At 37.9% G+C, this 20,374-nt stretch overlaps 1 protein-coding gene across 2 annotated transcripts in view; it reads left to right on the forward strand.

Moving 5' to 3' along the window:
- Positions 1–19,245, forward strand: part of LOC133620075 (plexin domain-containing protein 1-like) — a 55,766-nt gene extending 36,521 nt beyond the window's left edge. For both annotated transcript variants that reach the window (XM_061981284.1, XM_061981285.1), the window contains exons 4-13: positions 1,939–2,006; positions 3,274–3,398; positions 3,478–3,596; positions 3,665–3,761; positions 3,834–3,929; positions 8,854–8,935; positions 9,032–9,092; positions 16,366–16,471; positions 16,547–16,698; positions 18,445–19,245. In XM_061981284.1, coding sequence (XP_061837268.1) covers positions 1,939–2,006; positions 3,274–3,398; positions 3,478–3,596; positions 3,665–3,761; positions 3,834–3,929; positions 8,854–8,935; positions 9,032–9,092; positions 16,366–16,471; positions 16,547–16,698; positions 18,445–18,555 — 1,017 coding nt within the window. In that variant the 3' untranslated portion in view covers positions 18,556–19,245. The remainder of the gene's footprint in view (positions 1–1,938; positions 2,007–3,273; positions 3,399–3,477; positions 3,597–3,664; positions 3,762–3,833; positions 3,930–8,853; positions 8,936–9,031; positions 9,093–16,365; positions 16,472–16,546; positions 16,699–18,444) is intronic.
- Positions 19,246–20,374: the final 1,129 nt, after the last annotated feature.

A 20,374-nucleotide genomic window follows, 5' to 3' on the forward strand; every position in this document is an offset into this window, starting at 1 on the left:
TGTTGGATCCACATTGTTGGTTGGGAAATGACCAAATTTCAATGGTCAAATCAACATCACAACATGACATTGCATAAATGTTGTCAAAAAGCATGTTGTTTTAACGTTATATTTGTTTTGTCGAATATTGGTTGGGAAATGACCAAAATTCAATGGTCAAATCAACATCAGAACCCAACATTGATTAAACGTGGTCAAAAAGCATGTTGTTTGCATGTATGTTTGGGTTGGTAGAGCGGCTGTGGCAGCCACCTGAGGGTTCTCATCCAAGACACTTCAACCTTGCTCCTGATGGGTCGTGGTTAGGGCCTTGCATGGCAGCTCCCGCCATCAGTGTGTGAATATGTACATGCACTGCAAAAACTGAAATCTAAGTAAGATGAAATATCTCAAATAAGGGTGATATTTGCTTATTTTCTGTCTAATAAGATCATTCTTCTCACTAAGCAGATTTTATGTTAGAGTGTTTTACTTGTTTTAAGTGTTTCGGTCCAAAATGATCTCAATAAGATATTACAGCTCGTTGCTGAGATTTGATGACCTATATTGAGTAAAACATGCTTGAAACTAGAATATCAAGTGTTGCAAAGCTGTGTCATCAACACTCACAAGTATAAAACTACTTTTTTAAAGTAATCATTTCTTATTTCAAGCATGAAAAAAAAATCAGGACTATAACACAATTGTGTCTCATAATTAAAACAGATGACAGCAAATTGGACTTTGCTGTTTTATTTTCAATGAAACAATAGAAAATACGTACTCTTATAGTAGTACAGTTGGCACAGTACAGTAAACTGACAGTTAATATTTAAACATTGAACATGTGACATTTCAAACAATTTTGAACAGAAATAGTTCATGCACATTCAGATAAATTCTTCAAAATTACAATAAAAAAAATTTGGCAGGGGCCGGGCTGTATATATGCGCACTAATTGATTGAAAGAGCACGCACTTGGCGCGATGATGTCATGTCATCGATGGAAAAATGCATCTTTAGACAATATGATTTGCCTGGGCAGCTCGTAGACCCTGAGAGTACCAAGCGGTTGCCTTGTTGCCTTTCCATTAAGAAAAATGAACTAGTTTTTAGTATAAGTTTGCTGGTTTCAAGAAATGTAATGCCAAGCGCATATCATTATGTCAAGATAATGGCACTAGCATTTACTTCATTTAAGAATATTTTTCAACATATTGAGCAAAAAGGTCTCTTTTTTTTCTACCAAGAAAAGTGCACTTGTTATTAGTGAGAATATACTTATTTTAAGGTATTTTTGGGTTCATTGAGGTTAGCTAATTTAACTTGTTTTGGAAAGTCTTGACAAGCCGAATTTTCTTGTTCTATTGGCAGATAATTTTGCTTAGTTCAAATAAAATGTGTTAAAAAGCCACTTACATGTCAACAACTTGCCTTGTCTGTACTGAAGCTCGAACAATGTAAACATTTACAAACCTTGTAAGGATCATTTCTTTGCTAATTGCATTTTTTTTGCTCCCAAAAAACGACTTTGTTATAGATGTTTTGCAGCTGACCTGTTTTTACAATCACGCCCGCTAAACTCGGCGCCCTGATCCCACGCTGCCGAGTCATGTCTGTTCCGTTGCAAAAAGTTGCGTCAGACGGCGCGTTGGGAAACATTGTTTTGCACTGACAGATGGTTTGCAAATGTGGAGCTTCATGTTTTTGTTCTGGAGTGACCCTGCTAATGTGGACTGGAGTGGGTGGAAACATGATATTTAACACTTTTTAAAAGATTCCAATTATACTCAGACTGGTTAATCTTGATCCTGACATGCTACAAGATGAGGAACATACTTGCCTTTCCAAAAATAACATTGCGAAGGTTTTGCTTTATTATTGAAATAATACATATATTTTTGTAAACAGCTCGTTACAATTTGGTGTACCTAATAAAGTTGTTCTTTTCTTTGCAGAAATTTGCCTTGTCGTTTGACTTCCCCTTTTATGGCCATTTCCTGAGGCAGATTACCATAGCAACGGGAGTTATGTGATGTTTTCACAAATTTCCTGTGCCTTTGACACGTTGAACCTGAGTGATATTTCAATTATTTATTTTTTGTTTTATTTCAATTTTGAAATGTTATAATTTAAAATGTTAATGGTTTTATTAAAAAAATGTGGATTTGTGAATTTTGAAATTTGATACTTGATATATATTTTTCAAAACATAACTAATAGTAGTTTTATGTGAATATTTTTAATATGTAAAATTTCGAAATTAGTATTTTTTTTATTCTTTAAATGTTTAAACTTTTTAATTATTTTCATTTTACAATACACATTTTTTGTTTTGTTTTAAACTAAATACAAATCATGAAAACATCAAATGTTTAATTAATGTTTTAAAATAATGTATGCAAACAATTTGATGTTTTATTTATTTTAAATATTGTATTATATTTAGAAATGTTTACATTTTGAATTTTTTTGTTTTAAAACTTTTGTTATTTGTTTTCATTAAAATAATAAACAATTAAAAACTAAACATTTTAAATTAAATCTTTTTGTTTTTGTTTTATTTAACTTTTTTAAAACAATAAGTTTAAACGATTTGATACTTTCAAATGTCTTATATTTTATTGTTTACATGTTTAAGTTGCAATCTTTTTAATTTTTCAACTTTTACTTTTTTATATAAAATGAAATTTTTTGTTTGAATCAAAAATTAAAAAAAACATTTAAAAATGTTTTATTTTAATTAAATACTTTGTATTTTTGTTGTAATTACCACTTTCAAACAACAGATGTAAACAATTAGATTTAGATTTTTTTTTAAATATTTTAACGTTTTCATTTTTAATTTGGTAACTGTTTTAAATTTGCACATTTGTACTTTTCTAGTTTAAAATTGTTGTTGTCTAAAAATATTAAAAAATTAAACATTTTGATAAAACAATTATTGTATTTTTTATTTAATCACTTTAAAACAATGTAATATATATGGTTTTAATATTTTATTTATTGTTTACATGTTTAGTTTGGTAATTATTTTGAATGTGTACATTTGTACTTTTTTCATTTAAAACTTTCGTTTTTTGATTTGATAAAAAAATAAATAAAACATTTGAACATTTGAAAAATGTAATTAAAGTTTTAGTATTTTGGTTGTGATTAAGACTTTAAAACATAAAATGTAAAAAACCTTGACATATGTATTTTTTATATTTTTATATATAATATTATATATATATTATATATATAAATTTAATTTGTATTTATTTGTTGTTGTTTTTTTTTTTTACATTTTCAGGGTTCATCTTCACTGGCGAGCTCACCCACCGCATGCTGACGTCAACTCAGTACATCGCTCCCCTGATGGCTAATTTTGATCCCAGCCACTCCAAAGAGTCCACCGTGCAGTACCTGGATAACGGTACCGTGCAGTCGCACCTTGACTGGCTGCTGCATGCGGTGGAGTGCACGCGTATTATAATCCTCCTTGGCTCCTTCAGGCGAGGTGTTTGTGGTCCAGTGGGACCGGGTCAGACTGTCGGGCCAAGAGTCAGTGGGCGCCTTCACTTTCCAGGCAGCGCTTTACAAAACAGGAACCATCACGTTCAGTTACAAAGACGTGAGAGGAACTTATTCCACTTCCTTGCACCTCCTTGTCATCCTTTAAGCACGACTGTTGCCTTCCAGATACCAGTGCCTCCTAAAGAGATGGGCCCGGCTAAACACCCGGTGAAGGCGGGTCTCTCTGATGCCTTTGTGGTCGTATCGTCCTCCCAGTCATCAGGTTAATGCTCGCTCACATGTTCACGCAACTCACGACGGCAGATGTTGAAAGCTGTGCTGTCCCTCCTCTCAGTTGTCCAGAAGCAGAGGGTGTACGAGTACCATCGCATCGATATAGACGCCGCCAATATCAGCAGTTTGTCAGCCGTCCAGTTCACTCCGCTGCCCAGTAAGAAAACACAATAATCCATTATGGGATTTTGGTAACCACATTTAGTAACTTGAGCAATAGTTTCTGCAACCAACAGTGTGTGCTCTGACAAGAACGAGGCAGTGGATGTAATAATTGTATTATGACTTCACATTTACAAACGCAAAATAATAAACATTTATGTCCGCTCTTGTACAAACCCCGTTTCCATATGAGTTGGGAAATTGTGTTAGATGTAAATATAAACGGAATACAATGATTTGCAAATCATTTTCAAACCATATTCAGTTGGATATGCTACAAAGACAACATATTTCATGTTCAAACTCATAAACATTTTTTTTTTTGCAAATAATCATTAACTTTAGAATTTGATGCCAGCAACACGTGACAAAGAAGTTGGGAAAGGTGGCAATAAATACTGATAAAGTTGAGGAATGCTCATCAAACACTTATTTGGAACATCCCACAGGTGAACAGGCTAATTGGGAACAGGTGGGTGCCATGATTGGGTATAAAAGTAGATTCCATGAAATGCTCAGTCATTCACAAACAAGGATGGGGCGAGGGTCACCACTTTGTCAACAAATGCGTGAGCAAATTGTTGAACAGTTTAAGAAAAACCTTTCTCAACCAGCTATTGCAAGGAATTTAGGGATTTCACCATCTACGCTCCGTAATATCATCAAAGGGTTCAGAGAATCTGGAGAAATCACTGCACGTAAGCAGCTAAGCCCGTGACCTTCCATCCCTCAGGCTGTACTGCATCAACAAGCGACATCAGTGTGTAAAGAATATCACCACATGGGCTCAGGAACACTTCAGAAACCCACTGTCAGTAACTACAGTTGGTCGCTACATCTGTAAGTACAAGTTAAAACTCTCCTATGCAAGGCGAAAACCGTTTATCAACAACACCCAGAAACGCCGTCGGCTTCGCTGGGCTTGAGCTCATCTAAGATGGACTGATACAAAGTGGAAAAGTGTTCTGTGGTCTGACGAGTCCACATTTCAAATTGTTTTTGGAAACTGTGCGTGTCCTCCGGACCAAAGAGGAAAAGAACCATGCGGATTGTTATAGGCGCAAAGTGTAAAAGGCAGCATGTGTGATGGTATGGTGGTGTATTAGTGCCTAAGACATGGGTAACTTACACATCTGTGAAGGCACCATTAATGCTGAAAGATACATGCAGGTTTTGGAGCAACATATGTTGCCATCCAAGCAACGTTATCATGGACGCCCCTGCTTATTTCAGCAAGACAATGCCAAGCCACGTATTATAACAGCGTGGCTTCATAGTAAAAGGGTGTGGGTACTAGACTGGCCTGCCTGTAGTCTAGACCTGTCTCCCACTGAAGATGTGTGGCGCATTATGAAGCCTAAAATAGCAGAAGGGAGACCCCCGGACTGTTGAACAACTTAAGCTGTACATCAAGCAAGAATGGGAAAGAATTCCACCTGAAAAGCTTAAAAAATGTGTCTCCTCAGTTCCCAAATGTGTTGTTAAAAGGAAAGGCCATGTAACACAGTGGTAAATATGCCCCTGTGACAACTTGTTTGCAATGTGTTGCTGCCATTAAATTGTAAGTTAATGATTATTTGAAAAAAAACAGTTACGTTTCTCAGTTCAAACATGAAATATCTTGTCTTTGCAGTCCATTCAATTGAATATAAGTTGAAAATGATTTGCAAATCATTTCATTCTGTTTTTATTTACAAATTACACAACCTGCCAACTTCATTGGTTTTGGGTTTTGTACATTCATCAAGTCCTAATTGAGACCTATTTTCATTTTGGTAGGATATCAATGCCAGCAAAGCTAACAGCTAACATGCTAATGACCACATTCAAACAATAGATGTAAACTTCCACTTTATATTTATTGCACATTTTAAAAAAACAATAACAAATTCACAAAGTGCTGCACAGGAGTTAAAATATACATTTAGAAGCAGGATAACACTAAGGACAGTTAATAGTAAAAAAGAACAACATTTAACTAAAAATAAAATACATAAAAGAAAATAAATAGACTAAAATTGCACAACTCTCAATTAGATATTTTTTTGTATATATTTTTTTATGCTTACATGTTTGATTTGGTAATTGTTTTACATTTGTACTTTTTCAATTAAAATATTTTGTTTTTGTTGTAGGTAAAATAAATTACTAATTAAAAAATAATTTTGTTTTGATTACCACTTTAAAACAATAGATGTAAACAATTGGATTTTTTAAAATATATCTTAATGCTTACATTTTCAATTTGGCAATTGTTTTACATTTACATGTTTGAGTTAATTAAGATAAGAAAACCATTTAGAAATTTAAATATTTAATAAACATTTAGTATTTTGGTTTTGATTAACAAATTAAAACAATAAAGGTAAACAATTTGGTACACACGCACACACACACACACACACACACACACACACACACACACACACACACACACACACACACACACACACCTCTACACTTATATATAAATACTTTTTATTTATTTATTTTCGTAAAATGGTATGCAAAATGCCAAAGATAGCAGTTAGCTAGCAAGATAGGTTTCTACTACTTTCTTCGAGTCCTAACTGTGATCTATTTTAATTTTGGGAGGATCCCAAGAAAATTTCAACGCTATTAATGCTAATAGCTAAAATGCTAACAGCTAGCCCGCCAGCAACCTGTGTGGTTACACAGTGATGACATTAGAACATATCTTGCTTCAACAGATAGATGCTAAAAGACAAAATGGCAATGCAAGATGCAAAAGGCTAAAGCTAGCAGCTAGCAAGATAGGTAGCTATTACGTCCATAAAGTCCAAACTACTATCGATTTTAATTGTGGTAGAATCCTAAAAAATGTGATCGTAAATTACATAAAGTCCTGACTGTGACCTACGTTGATTTGGGAGGATCCAAAGAAAATTAAAATAGCTCACATGCTAGCTGTTAGCATGCTAGCAACCTGTGTGGATACATTGTGACAACAATGTAAAATACAGTTTCTTGCTTCAATATAAGGATGCTAAAATACAAAATGGCAATGTGATATGCAAAATGCTAAAGCTACCATGATTGGTAGCTGCTACGTTTTTCAAGTACTAACTGCTACCTGTTTTAGTTTCGGTAGAATCTCAAAAAAATTTTGTTGCTACCATGCTAATAGCGAGCGTAAAGACTATGTACAGTAGACTACGTAAAATCCTGAGTCGGATCTGTTTTCATTTTGGGAAAATCACAAGAAAATGTTAGCAATGCTAACAGCTAGCATGCTAACAACTGTTGGGATACATTGTGATAACATTGGAGAGCTGTTAAGATGTGGGTTGGGGAATAGGTGCGGCTTAAAGTAAGTGGAAAAGATCAAATAAATAACACGTTAACCTAGACTGACCATACGTCCTCTTTTCCCCGGACATGTCCTCTTTTGCGGGCCTGTCCGGGCTGTCCGGGCGGAGTTTCTTAAATGCCTCAAATGTCCGGCATTTTGAGTTAGGGTTGCGTGTATTTTGAAAGTATGTTCAGGGTTAAGAAGGGGTTAAAAACAAAACAAATTGAAGGTGAGCAGCAGCATTGGTGAGGGAGGGGCAGAGACAGAGAGAGCGAGAGAGTTATGATAAATGCGCATGCGTCGCCAGGCTCTGCTTTTTATCCATAGATTTATCAGATAACATTTTTTATTATCTATAGCAGGGCTGTCAAAAGTGTGCCCCGGAGGCCATTTGCGGCCCACAGCTAATGTTTTAAAGGCCCACGGCACATTCTAAAAATGCTATTAAAATAAACAAAAACATAACAAAAGTGAAATAAAAAAGCTTAAAGGTCAAATGTAATTTTAAAAAGTTGCAATATTGACGAAGAAAACAAAGCTGTTTTTTTTTCTTTCAAACTGTCATTGCTCAAAACATAATATTGAATCAAAATCAATGTTATTATGAATTATTGACCTATCCAAGGTCCCCATTACTTCACATCAAATATTCCACTTTCAAAAATATTTTTTGGTGGAAGATTTTGCATATTTCGTGTGTTTGCCATTAAAAACATAGTTTTGTTTGGCAAAAAAGGGCGGAAGGCAAACAAACAAAAAAACAACATAAAAAAAACTCAAACATTTTGAAATGAGGGATATATCTGAAGTTGATGTAGACTCCAGAGATTTAAGCGTTAAATATAAAATGTATGTATTATCATCATTTCATGACCAAGCAAAACACTTTTTACACTTTTATACTGAAATAAATACACCTACAACTTATTCAATAAAAACATAGAAAAAAACCTACTAGGAGCGGTAAAATTTAGATCCATGAAGGAAAGAAGAAAGTGAATGAATGTTTATAACTGAATAATTTACATATGTATACACATTTGTTTTCTTTTTTTTGTTGTTATTTTTTTAAATGAATGAAGTAACGTTTACGACAACCTTGTTCCAAAACACAATATAGAATGTGAGATATAACAGGATAATGCATACATTTATCTTTTTTTTTCAAAACGCTTACAAAAAAGTGGGACCCCAAAAATGTACTGTGGGACCCCATTTTTAGGACTTGATGGGTCCCTGGGACCCCATTTTGAAAATTCCTAGCACCAACACTGCTGTCAACAGAGGAGAAAAAATGCTTTATTTAAATAAATTATTTATAAAGCAAGTTCGAGTATCATTGGCAAATGTTCACCTTGTCCCGGCCTCGGCGTGCTGCCCGCCTTGGCGTGTCCTCTTTTGGGGATTTCAGAATATGGTCAGCCTAGTTAACCACGTTAACTTAGAGTTTGTTGACAATGACAAAAGATCAACTGGATTCTACCAATAACATTCTGACATGGAATGGATGTCATTTGTGTGGAAAAAAAGGATGTTACATTTGTAAAAACGATTTCAATAATGATATTGATGACTTTGATTGAACTTCTGGATTTTTCCCGTTCAGCTTGCCTGCAACACGACAACTGCGAGCGCTGCGTCTCGTCCAATCAAACGTCCGGCTGCAGCTGGTGTAACGTTCTCCAGAGGCAAGTTGACTAACACGCTACTTTCTTGTAAACAATGGCGCTCTTTGTGCATTGAATGTATTTTGACATTGTTTATGTCATATCACACGTTTTTAGGTGTTCGGATGGCATGGATCGACACAGGCAGGAATGGTTGGACTTTAGCTGCCTGGAAGAGGTACCATTGGGCGGGAAGGATGACTAAATGTTGCAAAAAGTCTATGATGAGCTTATTTGCCACCTCACAATTCCATTCTGATCCTTAAGGTGAGCATTCGATTCACCATCGATTCTCAGTTGAACATAATAATTAGAGATGTCCGATAATATCGGCCGATAATTGCTTTAAAATGTAATATCGGAATTTATCGGTATCGGTTTCAAAAAGTACATTTTATTACTTTTTAAACCTCAAAGGCACTGCCTTTGCGTGCCGGCCCAGTCACATAATATCTACGGCTTTTCACACACACAAGTGAATGCAATGCATACTTGGTCAACAGCCATACAGGTCACACTGAGGGTGGCCGTATAAACAACTTCAACACTTTTACAAATATGCGCCACACTGTGAACCCACACCAAACAAGAATGACAAACACATTTCGGGAGAACATCCGCACCGTAACACAACAGAACAAATACCCAGAACCCCTTGCAGCACTAACTCTTCCGGGACGCTACAATATGCGCCCCCCGATACCCCCTACCCCAATACCCCGCCCACCTCAACCTCCTCATGCTCTCTCAGGGAGAGCATGTCCCAAATTCCAAGCTGCTGTTTTGAGGCATGTTAAAAAAAATAATGCACTTTGTGACTTCAATAATAAATATGGCAGTGCCATGTTGGCATTTTTTTTTTCATAACTTGAGTTGATTTATTTTGGAAAACCTTGTTACATTGTTTAATGCATCCAGTGAGGCATCACAACAAAATGAGGCATAATAATGTGTTAATTCCACCACTGTATGTATCGGTATCGGTTGATATCGGAATCAGTAATTAAGAGTTAGACAATATCGGAACATCGGATATCGGCAAAAAAGCCATTATCGGACATCTCTAATAATAATATATTTTTGTTAAATAAATGTTACAGGTTACAAAAGCTCCTCTTGGCTGCTGATGTACGACTTAAACGTGCAGTGTTAGCCTAAAATAGATCTTCTTAAAAATGTATTTTAATGTTATTACAAAAATCACAGAATATGAATCAATGTAATAAAAGAGAATGGAGAAACCCGCAACCCAGTCACAGATTTACAATACTTACTTCTCTATTTGCAAACTTTTATACTGCGCAAAGTGTGCCTCTGTATGCGAACCGTGTCTCGGTGTAGGGACGTTTCATTCATTCATTTATTTTGTGTGCAACTGGAAGCCTTCGGGCGTGCCCATTTTGGTGACATCCCTTCCTGTGCAGTAAAATACGCACAGGGCGGAGAGGCGGAGCCTTCTACGTTACATCCTGTTTCCTCAGTCCATTACTCGGTCACTACTTCTCAGTGCTGCAGCATGTGTTTCTTTTCTCACCATTCACCAACTTTTGTCTATTTTGCTTACTTCATATGGCTCCAAAAAGTCAACAAACCAGCCTGGACTTATGGTGCATTTGATTTGTACTGGGAAGTCGGAATTTCCAAAGTTCCGTGCCGGAAGTTTTGACTGGAACCGGATTTCCAAATGGGAAAGTGAAGGAATGTTTTTTTGAGATGAATTCCCCGAGTTTTAACCACAAGTAGAAGCTAATGTAATAATCAGTATATCAGCATTTCTGACTATTTTCGCCAAACTATTTAGCCGTATAGATAGTATTGTTTGACGTATATACATGTTCATTTTGCAGTCGTGTTTTTTCTTGATGTCTTTTTGTTCTACGTCTCTGTGCCTCCTCTTTATCCAGCTCCGACTTCTGACTTCGGATGTAAACGCAACGCACCGTTAGACTTAGAGAGCACACACACCGCCCTTCTCTCCGCACTCCCCTCTCTTTGCTAGCCCTCACTTCTCCGCCTTGTGTCTCTGCCATCATCTTCTCTTGTTGGTTGCATGCCACAAACATTCGCCAACAACAAGGTAAAAAGGATTTGAGAGCACCAAAGGGACTTAAGTGCGTGTGCACGCGTTGACAGTTGAGCTTGCCGTTGTTGTTGTGTTGTTTTGATAATAAACAAATTGTTAATCAACCCTTGTCATATTTGTGATATAGATATATGTGTGTACATACATATATATATATATATATATGTATATATGTATATATATATATATATATATATATATATATATATATATATATATATATACAGTACATATATATGTATATATATGTGTATATATACTGTATATATGTATATATATGTGTATATATATGTGTGTATATATATATGTATATATAATATATATGTGTGTGTATATACACATATATATATATATATATATATATATATATATGTATATATATGTGTATGTATATATATATATGTATATATATATGTGTGTATATATATATGTATATATAATATATATGTGTGTGTATACACACATACATATATACATATGCACATATACATACATGTATATGTATAAAAACATATACATATGCACATACCGTATTTTTTGGAGTATTAGTCGCTCCGGCGAAAATGCATAATAAAGAAGGAAAAAACCATATATAAGTCGCACTGGAGTATAAGTCGCATTTTTTGGGGAAATGTATTTGATAAAAGCCAACACCAAGAATAGACATTTGAAAGGCAATTTAAAATAAATAAAGAATGAATAAGTGTACGTTATATGAGGCATAAATAACCAACTGGTATGTTAACGTAACATATTATGGTAAGAGTCATTCAAATAACTATAACATATAGAACATGCTATACAATCTGTCACTCCTAATCGCTAAATCCCATGAAATCTTATACGTCTAGTCTCTTACGTCAATGAGCTAAATAATATTATTTGATATTTTACAGTAATGTGTTCATAATTTCACACATAAGTCGCTCCTGAGTATAAGTCGAACCCCCGGCCAAACTATGAAAAAAACTGCGACTTATAGTCCGAAAAATATGGTAAATGTATATAGACATACATAGTGTAATGTCTTCAAAAGTGTGCTTTTTTTTTTTTACTAAAATATGGATATTTGTCGAGGCTAGAACTAATTATCCATGTTTACATCGTTTTTTTTTTAGGGAACTGTGCTTCACTATACAAACTTTTCAATTTACAAATCATGTTCAAGAAACAAATAAGTTTGCTCTGTAAATCGAGGTTCCATTGAACTTATTACATACAACACTGAAAAAAGGAAAAACTGAAATGTATCAATACATTAAAGTATCAATAATAATAATAATATTATCAAACGTAGTTGATTCTTTAAAAAAACCAAACAGCAATTCTCTTTTTTTAAATCAAAGAGAAGCTCTCGTAACCTGTAACCTTTTTAAATACCAGGTTCCAGCCAACAAACATAATAAAATATCACTTACTGTGCAAGGTCTGCTGTCATTACGATGCCGACTGCTAGGATGTTCATATATTCCCCATTTAGGTGAAAAATGTCTCATAATCCTTGCGAAAAAACAGGGTGGGAGCGTTGGGCGGACAAGCGTTTTTTTGTGTCGTTCTGGTTAGTTCGAGGTCTTAAATGGCTGTCAAAGTGTCCTAACTTGTCGGATTATATCCTCAGCCATCTACTTTTTGGGTGAGATGCATGATTTATGATCAAGAATAAACTTACAGGGAGCAAAGAAGCGAGGAAGCAGCCGACCACTCAACGATGTAAACATGAATTGATTAACGTGGACCCCGACTTAAACAAGTTGAAAGACTTATTGGGGTGTTACCATTTAGTGGTCAATTGTACGGAATATGTACTGTACTGTGCAATCTAATCATAAAAGTTTCAATCAATCAATCAAGGGACACACGGAAGTGATCACGTCGCCGCTATAAATAGTTTGTTAGCGCTTATAATAACAATATCACTAATACTTGCTTAATATTCAAGTCACAAAATGGAGTATTGTTGGCGCTTTTTGAATCGTTTTTAAATAGCGGAGCTACCATTGGTTCCGCTGTAAACGGACTTTTATTTAAGTTTATTTAATATTTAGACTGCATTCAAGAAAAAAATCCATCGGTCGTCTTGTCTTTCATAATGATTGTGAACGACGGGCAAAATTCCCAAAAAGTGCAGTTCCCCTTTAAAGGCCTACTGAAATGCCATTTTCTTATTTTAACGGGGATAGCAGGTCCATTCTATGTGTCATACTTGATCATTTCGCGATATTGCCATATTTTTGCTGAAAGGATTTAGTAGAGAACATCGACGATAAAGTTCGCAAATTTTGGTCGCTGATAAAAAAGTCTTGCCTGTACCGGAAGTAGCAGACGATATGCGCGTGACGTCACAGGTTGTGGAGCTCCTCACATCCGCACATTGTTTACAATCATGGCCACCAGCAGCGAGAGCCATTCGGACCGAGAAAGCCACTATTTCCACATTAAGTTGAGCGAGGATGAAAGATTTGTGGATGAGGAAAGTGAGAGTGAAGGACTAGAGGGCAGTGGGAGCCATTCAGATAGGGAAGATGCTGTGAGAGGCGGGTGGGACCTGATATTCAGCTGGAAATGACTAAAACAGTAAATAAACACAAGACATATATATACTCTATTAGCCACAACACAACCAGGCTTATATTTAATATGCCACAAATGAATCCCGCATAACAAACACCTCCCCCCTCTCGTCCATTTAACCTGCCAATACAACTCAAACACCTGCACAACACACTCAATCCCACAGCCCAAAGTACCGTTCACCTCCCCAAAGTTCATACAGCACATATATTTCCCCAAAATCCCCAAAGTTACATACGTGACATGCACATAGCGCCACGCACGTACGGGCAAGCGATCAAATGTTTGGAAGCCGCAGCTGCATGCGTACTCACGGTACCACGTCTGCGCATCCAACTCAAAGTCCTCCTGGTAAGAGTCTCTGTTGTCCCAGTTTTCCACAGGCCAATGGTAAAGCTTGACTGTCATCTTTCGGGAATGTAAACAATGAAACACCGGCTGTGTTTGTGTTGCTGCAGCCGCCCGCAATACACCGCTTCCCACCTACAGCTTTCTTCTTTGCTGTCTCCATTGTTCATTGAACAAATTGCAAAAGATTCACCAACACAGATGTCCAGAATACTGTGGAATTTTGCGATGAAAACAGACGACTTAATAGCTGGCCACCATGCTGTCCCAAAATGTCCTCTACAATCCGTGACGTCACGCGCTGACGTCATCATACCGAGACGTTTCAGCAGGATATTTCGCGCAAAATTTAAAATTGCACTTTAGTAAGCTAACCCGGCCGTATTGGCATGTGTTGCAATGTTAAGATTTCATCATTGATATATAAACTATCAGACTGCGTGGTCATTAGTAGTGGCTTTCAGTAGGCCTTTAAGGGCCTCATAAACGCAAAGTGGGAGGATTGTAATGAAAAAAGCAATTTCAATAAGGCCTTCTCAGCTTTTTGCTGGTCGGGCCCTAAATACATTTTTTAAAAAGGACGTTTGTAGGCCAACACTGCGCGTATAAGTCCTTTGTCAGCAGCCAAGAGGAGCGTTTGTAACCTGAAACCTGTTTTCGAAGAATCCAGAATAGATTCTGAAACGTATCGTCACCCCAAGAATTGTAATCGAATTGTGAGATGCCCAAAGTTTCCTTCCTCTAGTCAAGGGCCAATAAAAAAACAAGCTGAATGAGGGCTGAAAATGGCCTCCAGGCAACTCTTTGAACATTACTGCTGCAGAACTGAACCGTATTCTTCTTAAAGGGGAACATTATCACAATTTCAGAAGGGTTAAAACCATTAAAAATCAGTTCCCAGTGGCTTATTTTATTTTTCGAAGTTTTTTTCAAAATTTTACCCATCACGCAATATCCCTAAAAAAAGCTTCAAAGTGCCTGATTTTAACCATCGTTATAAACACCCGTCCATTTTCCTGTGACGTCACATAGTGATGCCAATACAAACAAACATGGCGGAAAGAACAGCAAGCTATAGCGACATTAGCTCGGATTCAGACTCGGATTTCAGCGGCTTAAGCGATTCAACAGATTACGCATGTATTGAAACGGATGGTTGTAGTGTGGAGGCAGGTAGCGAAAACCAAATAGAAGAAGAAACTGAAGCTATTGAGCCATATCGGTTTGAACCGTATGCAAGCGAAACCGATGAAAACGACACGACAGCCAGCGACACGGGAGAAAGCGAGGACGAATTGGGCGATCGCCTTCTAACCAACGATTGGTATGTGTTTGTTTGGCATTAAAGGAAACTAACAACTATGAACTAGGTTTACAGCATATGAAATACATTTGGCAACGACAAGCATCAGGTTAACCATACCTAAATAGACACAAAATACTGCATTACACAAGACTACCCGAATGTACTCGAATGATTGAAAAAAATACATGTTTTTAAGCTAAATTATTGGTAAACACAGTTTATGTATAATAATTTAGGTAAAACCGCGAGTAATGAATAAAGTTTTCATCAATTAATATATTCTGTAGGCATACCTTCATCCGCTCTCTTTTCCTGAAAGCTGATCTGTCCAGTTTTGGAGTTGATGTCAGCAGGCCAGGGAAGCTAGGGTCGATATTCTTCTCTTGATCATCTTCGGTGGCATAAGGGACGGTGTGAGCCAAGACATCCAGGGGGTTTAGCTCGCTCGTCTGCGGGAACAAACTGCCGCCATTGCTTGCCATGCTACCGAGGTCCTTTGTCCCTGAATAGCTCACACACTCCGGCAGATTCAATGGGGGTCTGGCGGCAGATTTCTTTGACTTTATGGTTGGAAATGCATCTGCTTTGAGTGTCGCAGGATATCCACACATTCTTGCCATCTCTGTCGTAGCATAGCTTTCGTCGGTAAAGTGTGCGGAACAAACGTCCAATTTCTTGCCACTTTGGCATCTTTGATCCACTGGTGCAACTTGAATCCGTCCCTGTTGGTGTTGTTACACCCTCCGACAACACACCGACGAGGCATGATGTCTCCAAGGTACGGAAAACAGTCGAAAAAACGGAAAATAACAGAGCTGATTTGACTCTGTGTTTGAGAAAATGGCGGATTGCGTCCCGATGTGACGCCATGTTGTGACGTCATCGCTCCGAGAGCGAATATTAGAAAGGCGTTTAATTCGCCAAAATTCACCCATTTAGAGTTCGGAAACCGGTTAAAAAAATATATGGTCTTTTTTCTGCAACATGAAGGTATATATTGACGCTTACATAGGTCTGCTGATGATGTTCCCCTTTAAAAGGGGCAGTTTTAAACGGAACTCTTGTATTGGACGTAATTATTGCGATCAGGTGCGTTTCGTGTTCTAACAGGTGTGTGTTTACTATTTTATTGTGTACTCATAGAGCATAGGGACAACCTGCGATGAGTACAATGGCGATAACACTTCTGTCACAGCAGAAAACCAGGATGTGACCTGGACTACGCCGCAAAACGGCTGCAAACGTGTCGGTGAGGAGAGTTGTTGATGTTTGTTTCCTGCACGTGAAGTAATATGTATATTAATGTGGCTTATGTTATACACAGATGCAAAGCAGGAGTCCACCACAAGCAGTAGTGATGGCTGGGCTAACGCAGGAGTCCTAGCAGGTGTTGCATCTGCTCTGGTCTTACTCTTGGCTCTGATGCTTGTGGCTCTTTACATCCACTGCCACCCAACTGCCGCATACTTCATCCAGGTGAGTTTGTCTCATCATGTTTGTCTTTTGTATTTGCATGTATCTATTAGTCGTGAGATGGATGCGTCGGGGTGCTAAGCCGGAAGGCAAAGCTCTCAATTTACTGGTCAATCTACGTCCCTATCCTCACCTATGGTCATGTGCTTATGACCGAAAGGACAAGACCACGGGTACAAACTGCCGAAATGAGTTTCCTCCATCGAGTGGTGCGGCTCTCCCTTAGAGATAGGGTGAGAAGCTCTGTCATTTGGGAGGAGCTCAGAGTAAAGCGCTGCTCCTCCACATCGAGAGGAGCCAGATGAGGTGGTTCGGGCATCTGGTCAGAATGGAGGAGGTGTTTAGGGTGCGTCCGACCGGTAGGAGACCACGGGGAAGACCTAGGACACGTTGGAGAGACTAAGTCTGCCAGTTGGCCTGGGAACAACTCGGGATCCCCCGGGAGGAGCTGGGGAAAGGAAAGTCTGGGCTTCCCTACTTAGGCTGCTGCCCCCGCGACCCAACTTCGAATAAGAAAAAGAAGATGGATGGATGGATATTAGGGGTGTCAAAAAAATCCATCCATCCATTTCCTACCGCTTATTCCCTTCGGGGTGGCGGGGGGCGCTGGAGCCTATCTCAGCTACAATCGGGCGGAAGGCGGTGTACACCCTGGACAATTCACCACCTCATCACAGGGCCAACACAGATAGACAGACAACATTCACACACTAGGGCCAATTTACTGCTGCCAATCAACTTATCCCCAGGTGCATGTCTTTGGAGGTGGGAGGAAGCCGGAGTACCTGGAGGGAACCCACGCAGTCACGGGGAGAACATGCAAACTCCACACAGAAAGATCCCGAGCGCAGGATCGAACCCAGGACCTTCGTATTGTGAGGCAGACGCACTAACCTCTCTTCCACCGTGCTGCCCAATAAAAAAAAGAAATAAATAAATTAAAAAAGAAATAAAAAAGAAATAAATACATTTAAAAAAAATAAAAAAAATAAAAAAATCAGGTCTGGACATGTTTTACAGAATATATATATATATATTTACAGCATGCAAATGAGAGGCTCAAGCACCCCCCGTGACCCTGAAAGGGACTAGCGGTAGAAAAAAAGTGTTGGATAATTCTCTTGCCTTATTTGTATTTGACTATATTAAATGTTTTTAAACAAAACCACAGTTTTCTTTTAAGTAATATATGCATTCATCAAAGCTGTTCATCTATTTTATGAATGAATGTAGTTAATCATAGAACTGGCACCGAATGTTGTTAAAAAAAAGTATGGATTTTGAATCGAGAATCGTTCAGAATCAAGAATCGATTCTGAATTGAATCGTTAACCCTAAGATTTTGAATCGAATCCAATCATGTGGTGCCCAAAGATTTACAGCCCTAATTTTTTTTTTATCATTTTATTTTATTGTTTAAATGTATATGTAGACTGCAGGGGTCCGAGAATGAGCTTATTATACAAGGTGTAGTTCTGTTAGGTAGCAATCGTACATATGGAAACACTGGTATCTCTGCCTTTTATAACATTTTGAAAATATATATATACAAAAAAATGTATTGCTGCTTTTATTTATTTATTAGATGCCTTTTACTGAATATCCACAAGCACTGTTTCAATATTATGTGTTAATGCCTTTTATACTGTATTTTGTTTCTTTTATGTAATGTATGTGATTGTATGTCTACTTGGACTTTGGAGTCTGCAATAAAGCTTGATTGATTACGTTTGTATCTATCTTCTCCAGCGACACAGGAGCTACTGGCCCTCCTGGAAGTTTCAGAAGCAGCAGCCTGGCTACACTGAAGTGGAAGGAGACGGGCAGGAGAGGAGCAGCATCGTCCAAGACGGACCTTAAAGGAGGCAATTCTTTGACATTCCAAAAACCTACTTTAAAAAGCAGCAAATTGCATATTTTTAGTAGCCTTTATAACCAAGCAACCATTAAAAAACAAGGACATTAAGTACACTGGCACTAATCTAATGAAATCCAGAAATCTAGTAATGTCCATTTTTGTCTCCTGGAAGCTGCTTCTAATCGGGTATAGACTTGTATAAGGATGGGTACCGTTCACATTTAAATTCAAACCACTACTCAATTGGCTCTTTTGTTTGTATTCATTTTATTTTTTTATTATGCTAATTTTGATCATTGCAACTTTTAAAAATGAGCTGATGATGACAAGTACTTGTTTTAATACACATTTCTGAGTCTTTGCAAGTATGACATTAAAGCTGGGGTACGTGAATCTTGTCCCCAGGCAGAAGTCAAACTGTAAATCCCGCCATCCACTCGGTAGTCCCTCCCGGTCTCCTTCTCTCTGGAAGTGCACAAAATTGCGCACAGGAGCTGCACGTGCACACGCATAGGTTGTTGACAGTCTAAAGTTGCATCTAAGGATCAGTGACGTGCGGTCACTAGAGGCAAGTGAGGCGGGGCCTCACCTGCCATCATGGAAAGAAAAAAAATGTAAAAAGAAAACAAATTAATTCAATTCTTATATGTATTCAGTGAGTATACTATAAAGTTATTTTCCATTTAACTTCACCAGTTTTCGATTATTTTTATTCAAAATCGCTGAATTTTCACATTTGCCGTTCAAATACTGAGAAGAGACGGTGCGGTGATCAGCAGCACGTCACTCAGTTGTGCCTCAACATGGATTGCGCAATGACTCGGCTAACTGCTGGCCTGCTGTGCAGTGAGACCGTATTGCTATATGAATTATATTATACATTTCCATAGTTTAGTTAGCTGAGGTATATAATGTACAGTGTATTTTGTCAACAACTGTATGTGTGTAAAGTATTTCTTGTGCTGAGCAATCATAAAACTGCTGCGAAGACGCACTGTGTGAGGCTCGCAGTAATCCCGCCTCCTGGTGCCGGTTAATGCACCCCTGCGCACAGTGCACCCCCTGACGGGAGCGCCACACCAACCAAAGCCCACACCCAAACCCTCCACGTGCAAGACCGAATCCACCCAAAAAAAGTCACTTAACAAGAAGCCAAAAAGTGCAAAAACAACAAAGCTCGCGCCGGAAGAGTCGTGAACGACTGCAGGGACACAACATTAGGTACACCTGCAAACTGCAGCACGGATTTCATATTTCATTCATTCACAACTCCTCCAACACGAACACCACTGTTCCCGCACTTATAAGTAAAGGTAAGACCATAATAACGTTTTTTTTTATTAAATGTGCTTTTTTGTGTGCTACAGTTTGTATGTGTAAAGTTAAAGTTAAGTTAAAGTAGCAATGATTGTCACACACACACTAGGTGTGGTGAAATTTGTCCTCTGCATTTGACCCATCCTCTTCTTCACCCCCTGGGAGGTGAGGGGAGCAGTGGGCAGCAGTGGCGCCACGCCCGGGAATAATTTTTGGTGATTTAACCCCCAATTCCAAGCCTTGATGCTGAGTGCCAAGCAGGGAAGAATGCTGGTATGAGCTTTTAAACATAACCCGTTAACTGCTGCCAATCAAATGGTGAATAAGATACTCTTTAGGGTTCATATGTTTGTAAATGTGACTGTGATGAAGTCAGTGCCTCACCAGCCATCAACCTCACCGCACGTCACTGCTAAGGATCCCCTAGTTCAGGGGTCAGCAACCCAAAATGTTGAAAGAGCCATATTGGACCAAAAATACAAAAACAAATCTGTCTGGAGCCAC

Source organism: Nerophis lumbriciformis, linkage group LG24 (genome assembly GCF_033978685.3).
Source record: "Nerophis lumbriciformis linkage group LG24, RoL_Nlum_v2.1, whole genome shotgun sequence".
NCBI lineage: Eukaryota > Metazoa > Chordata > Actinopteri > Syngnathiformes > Syngnathidae > Nerophis > Nerophis lumbriciformis.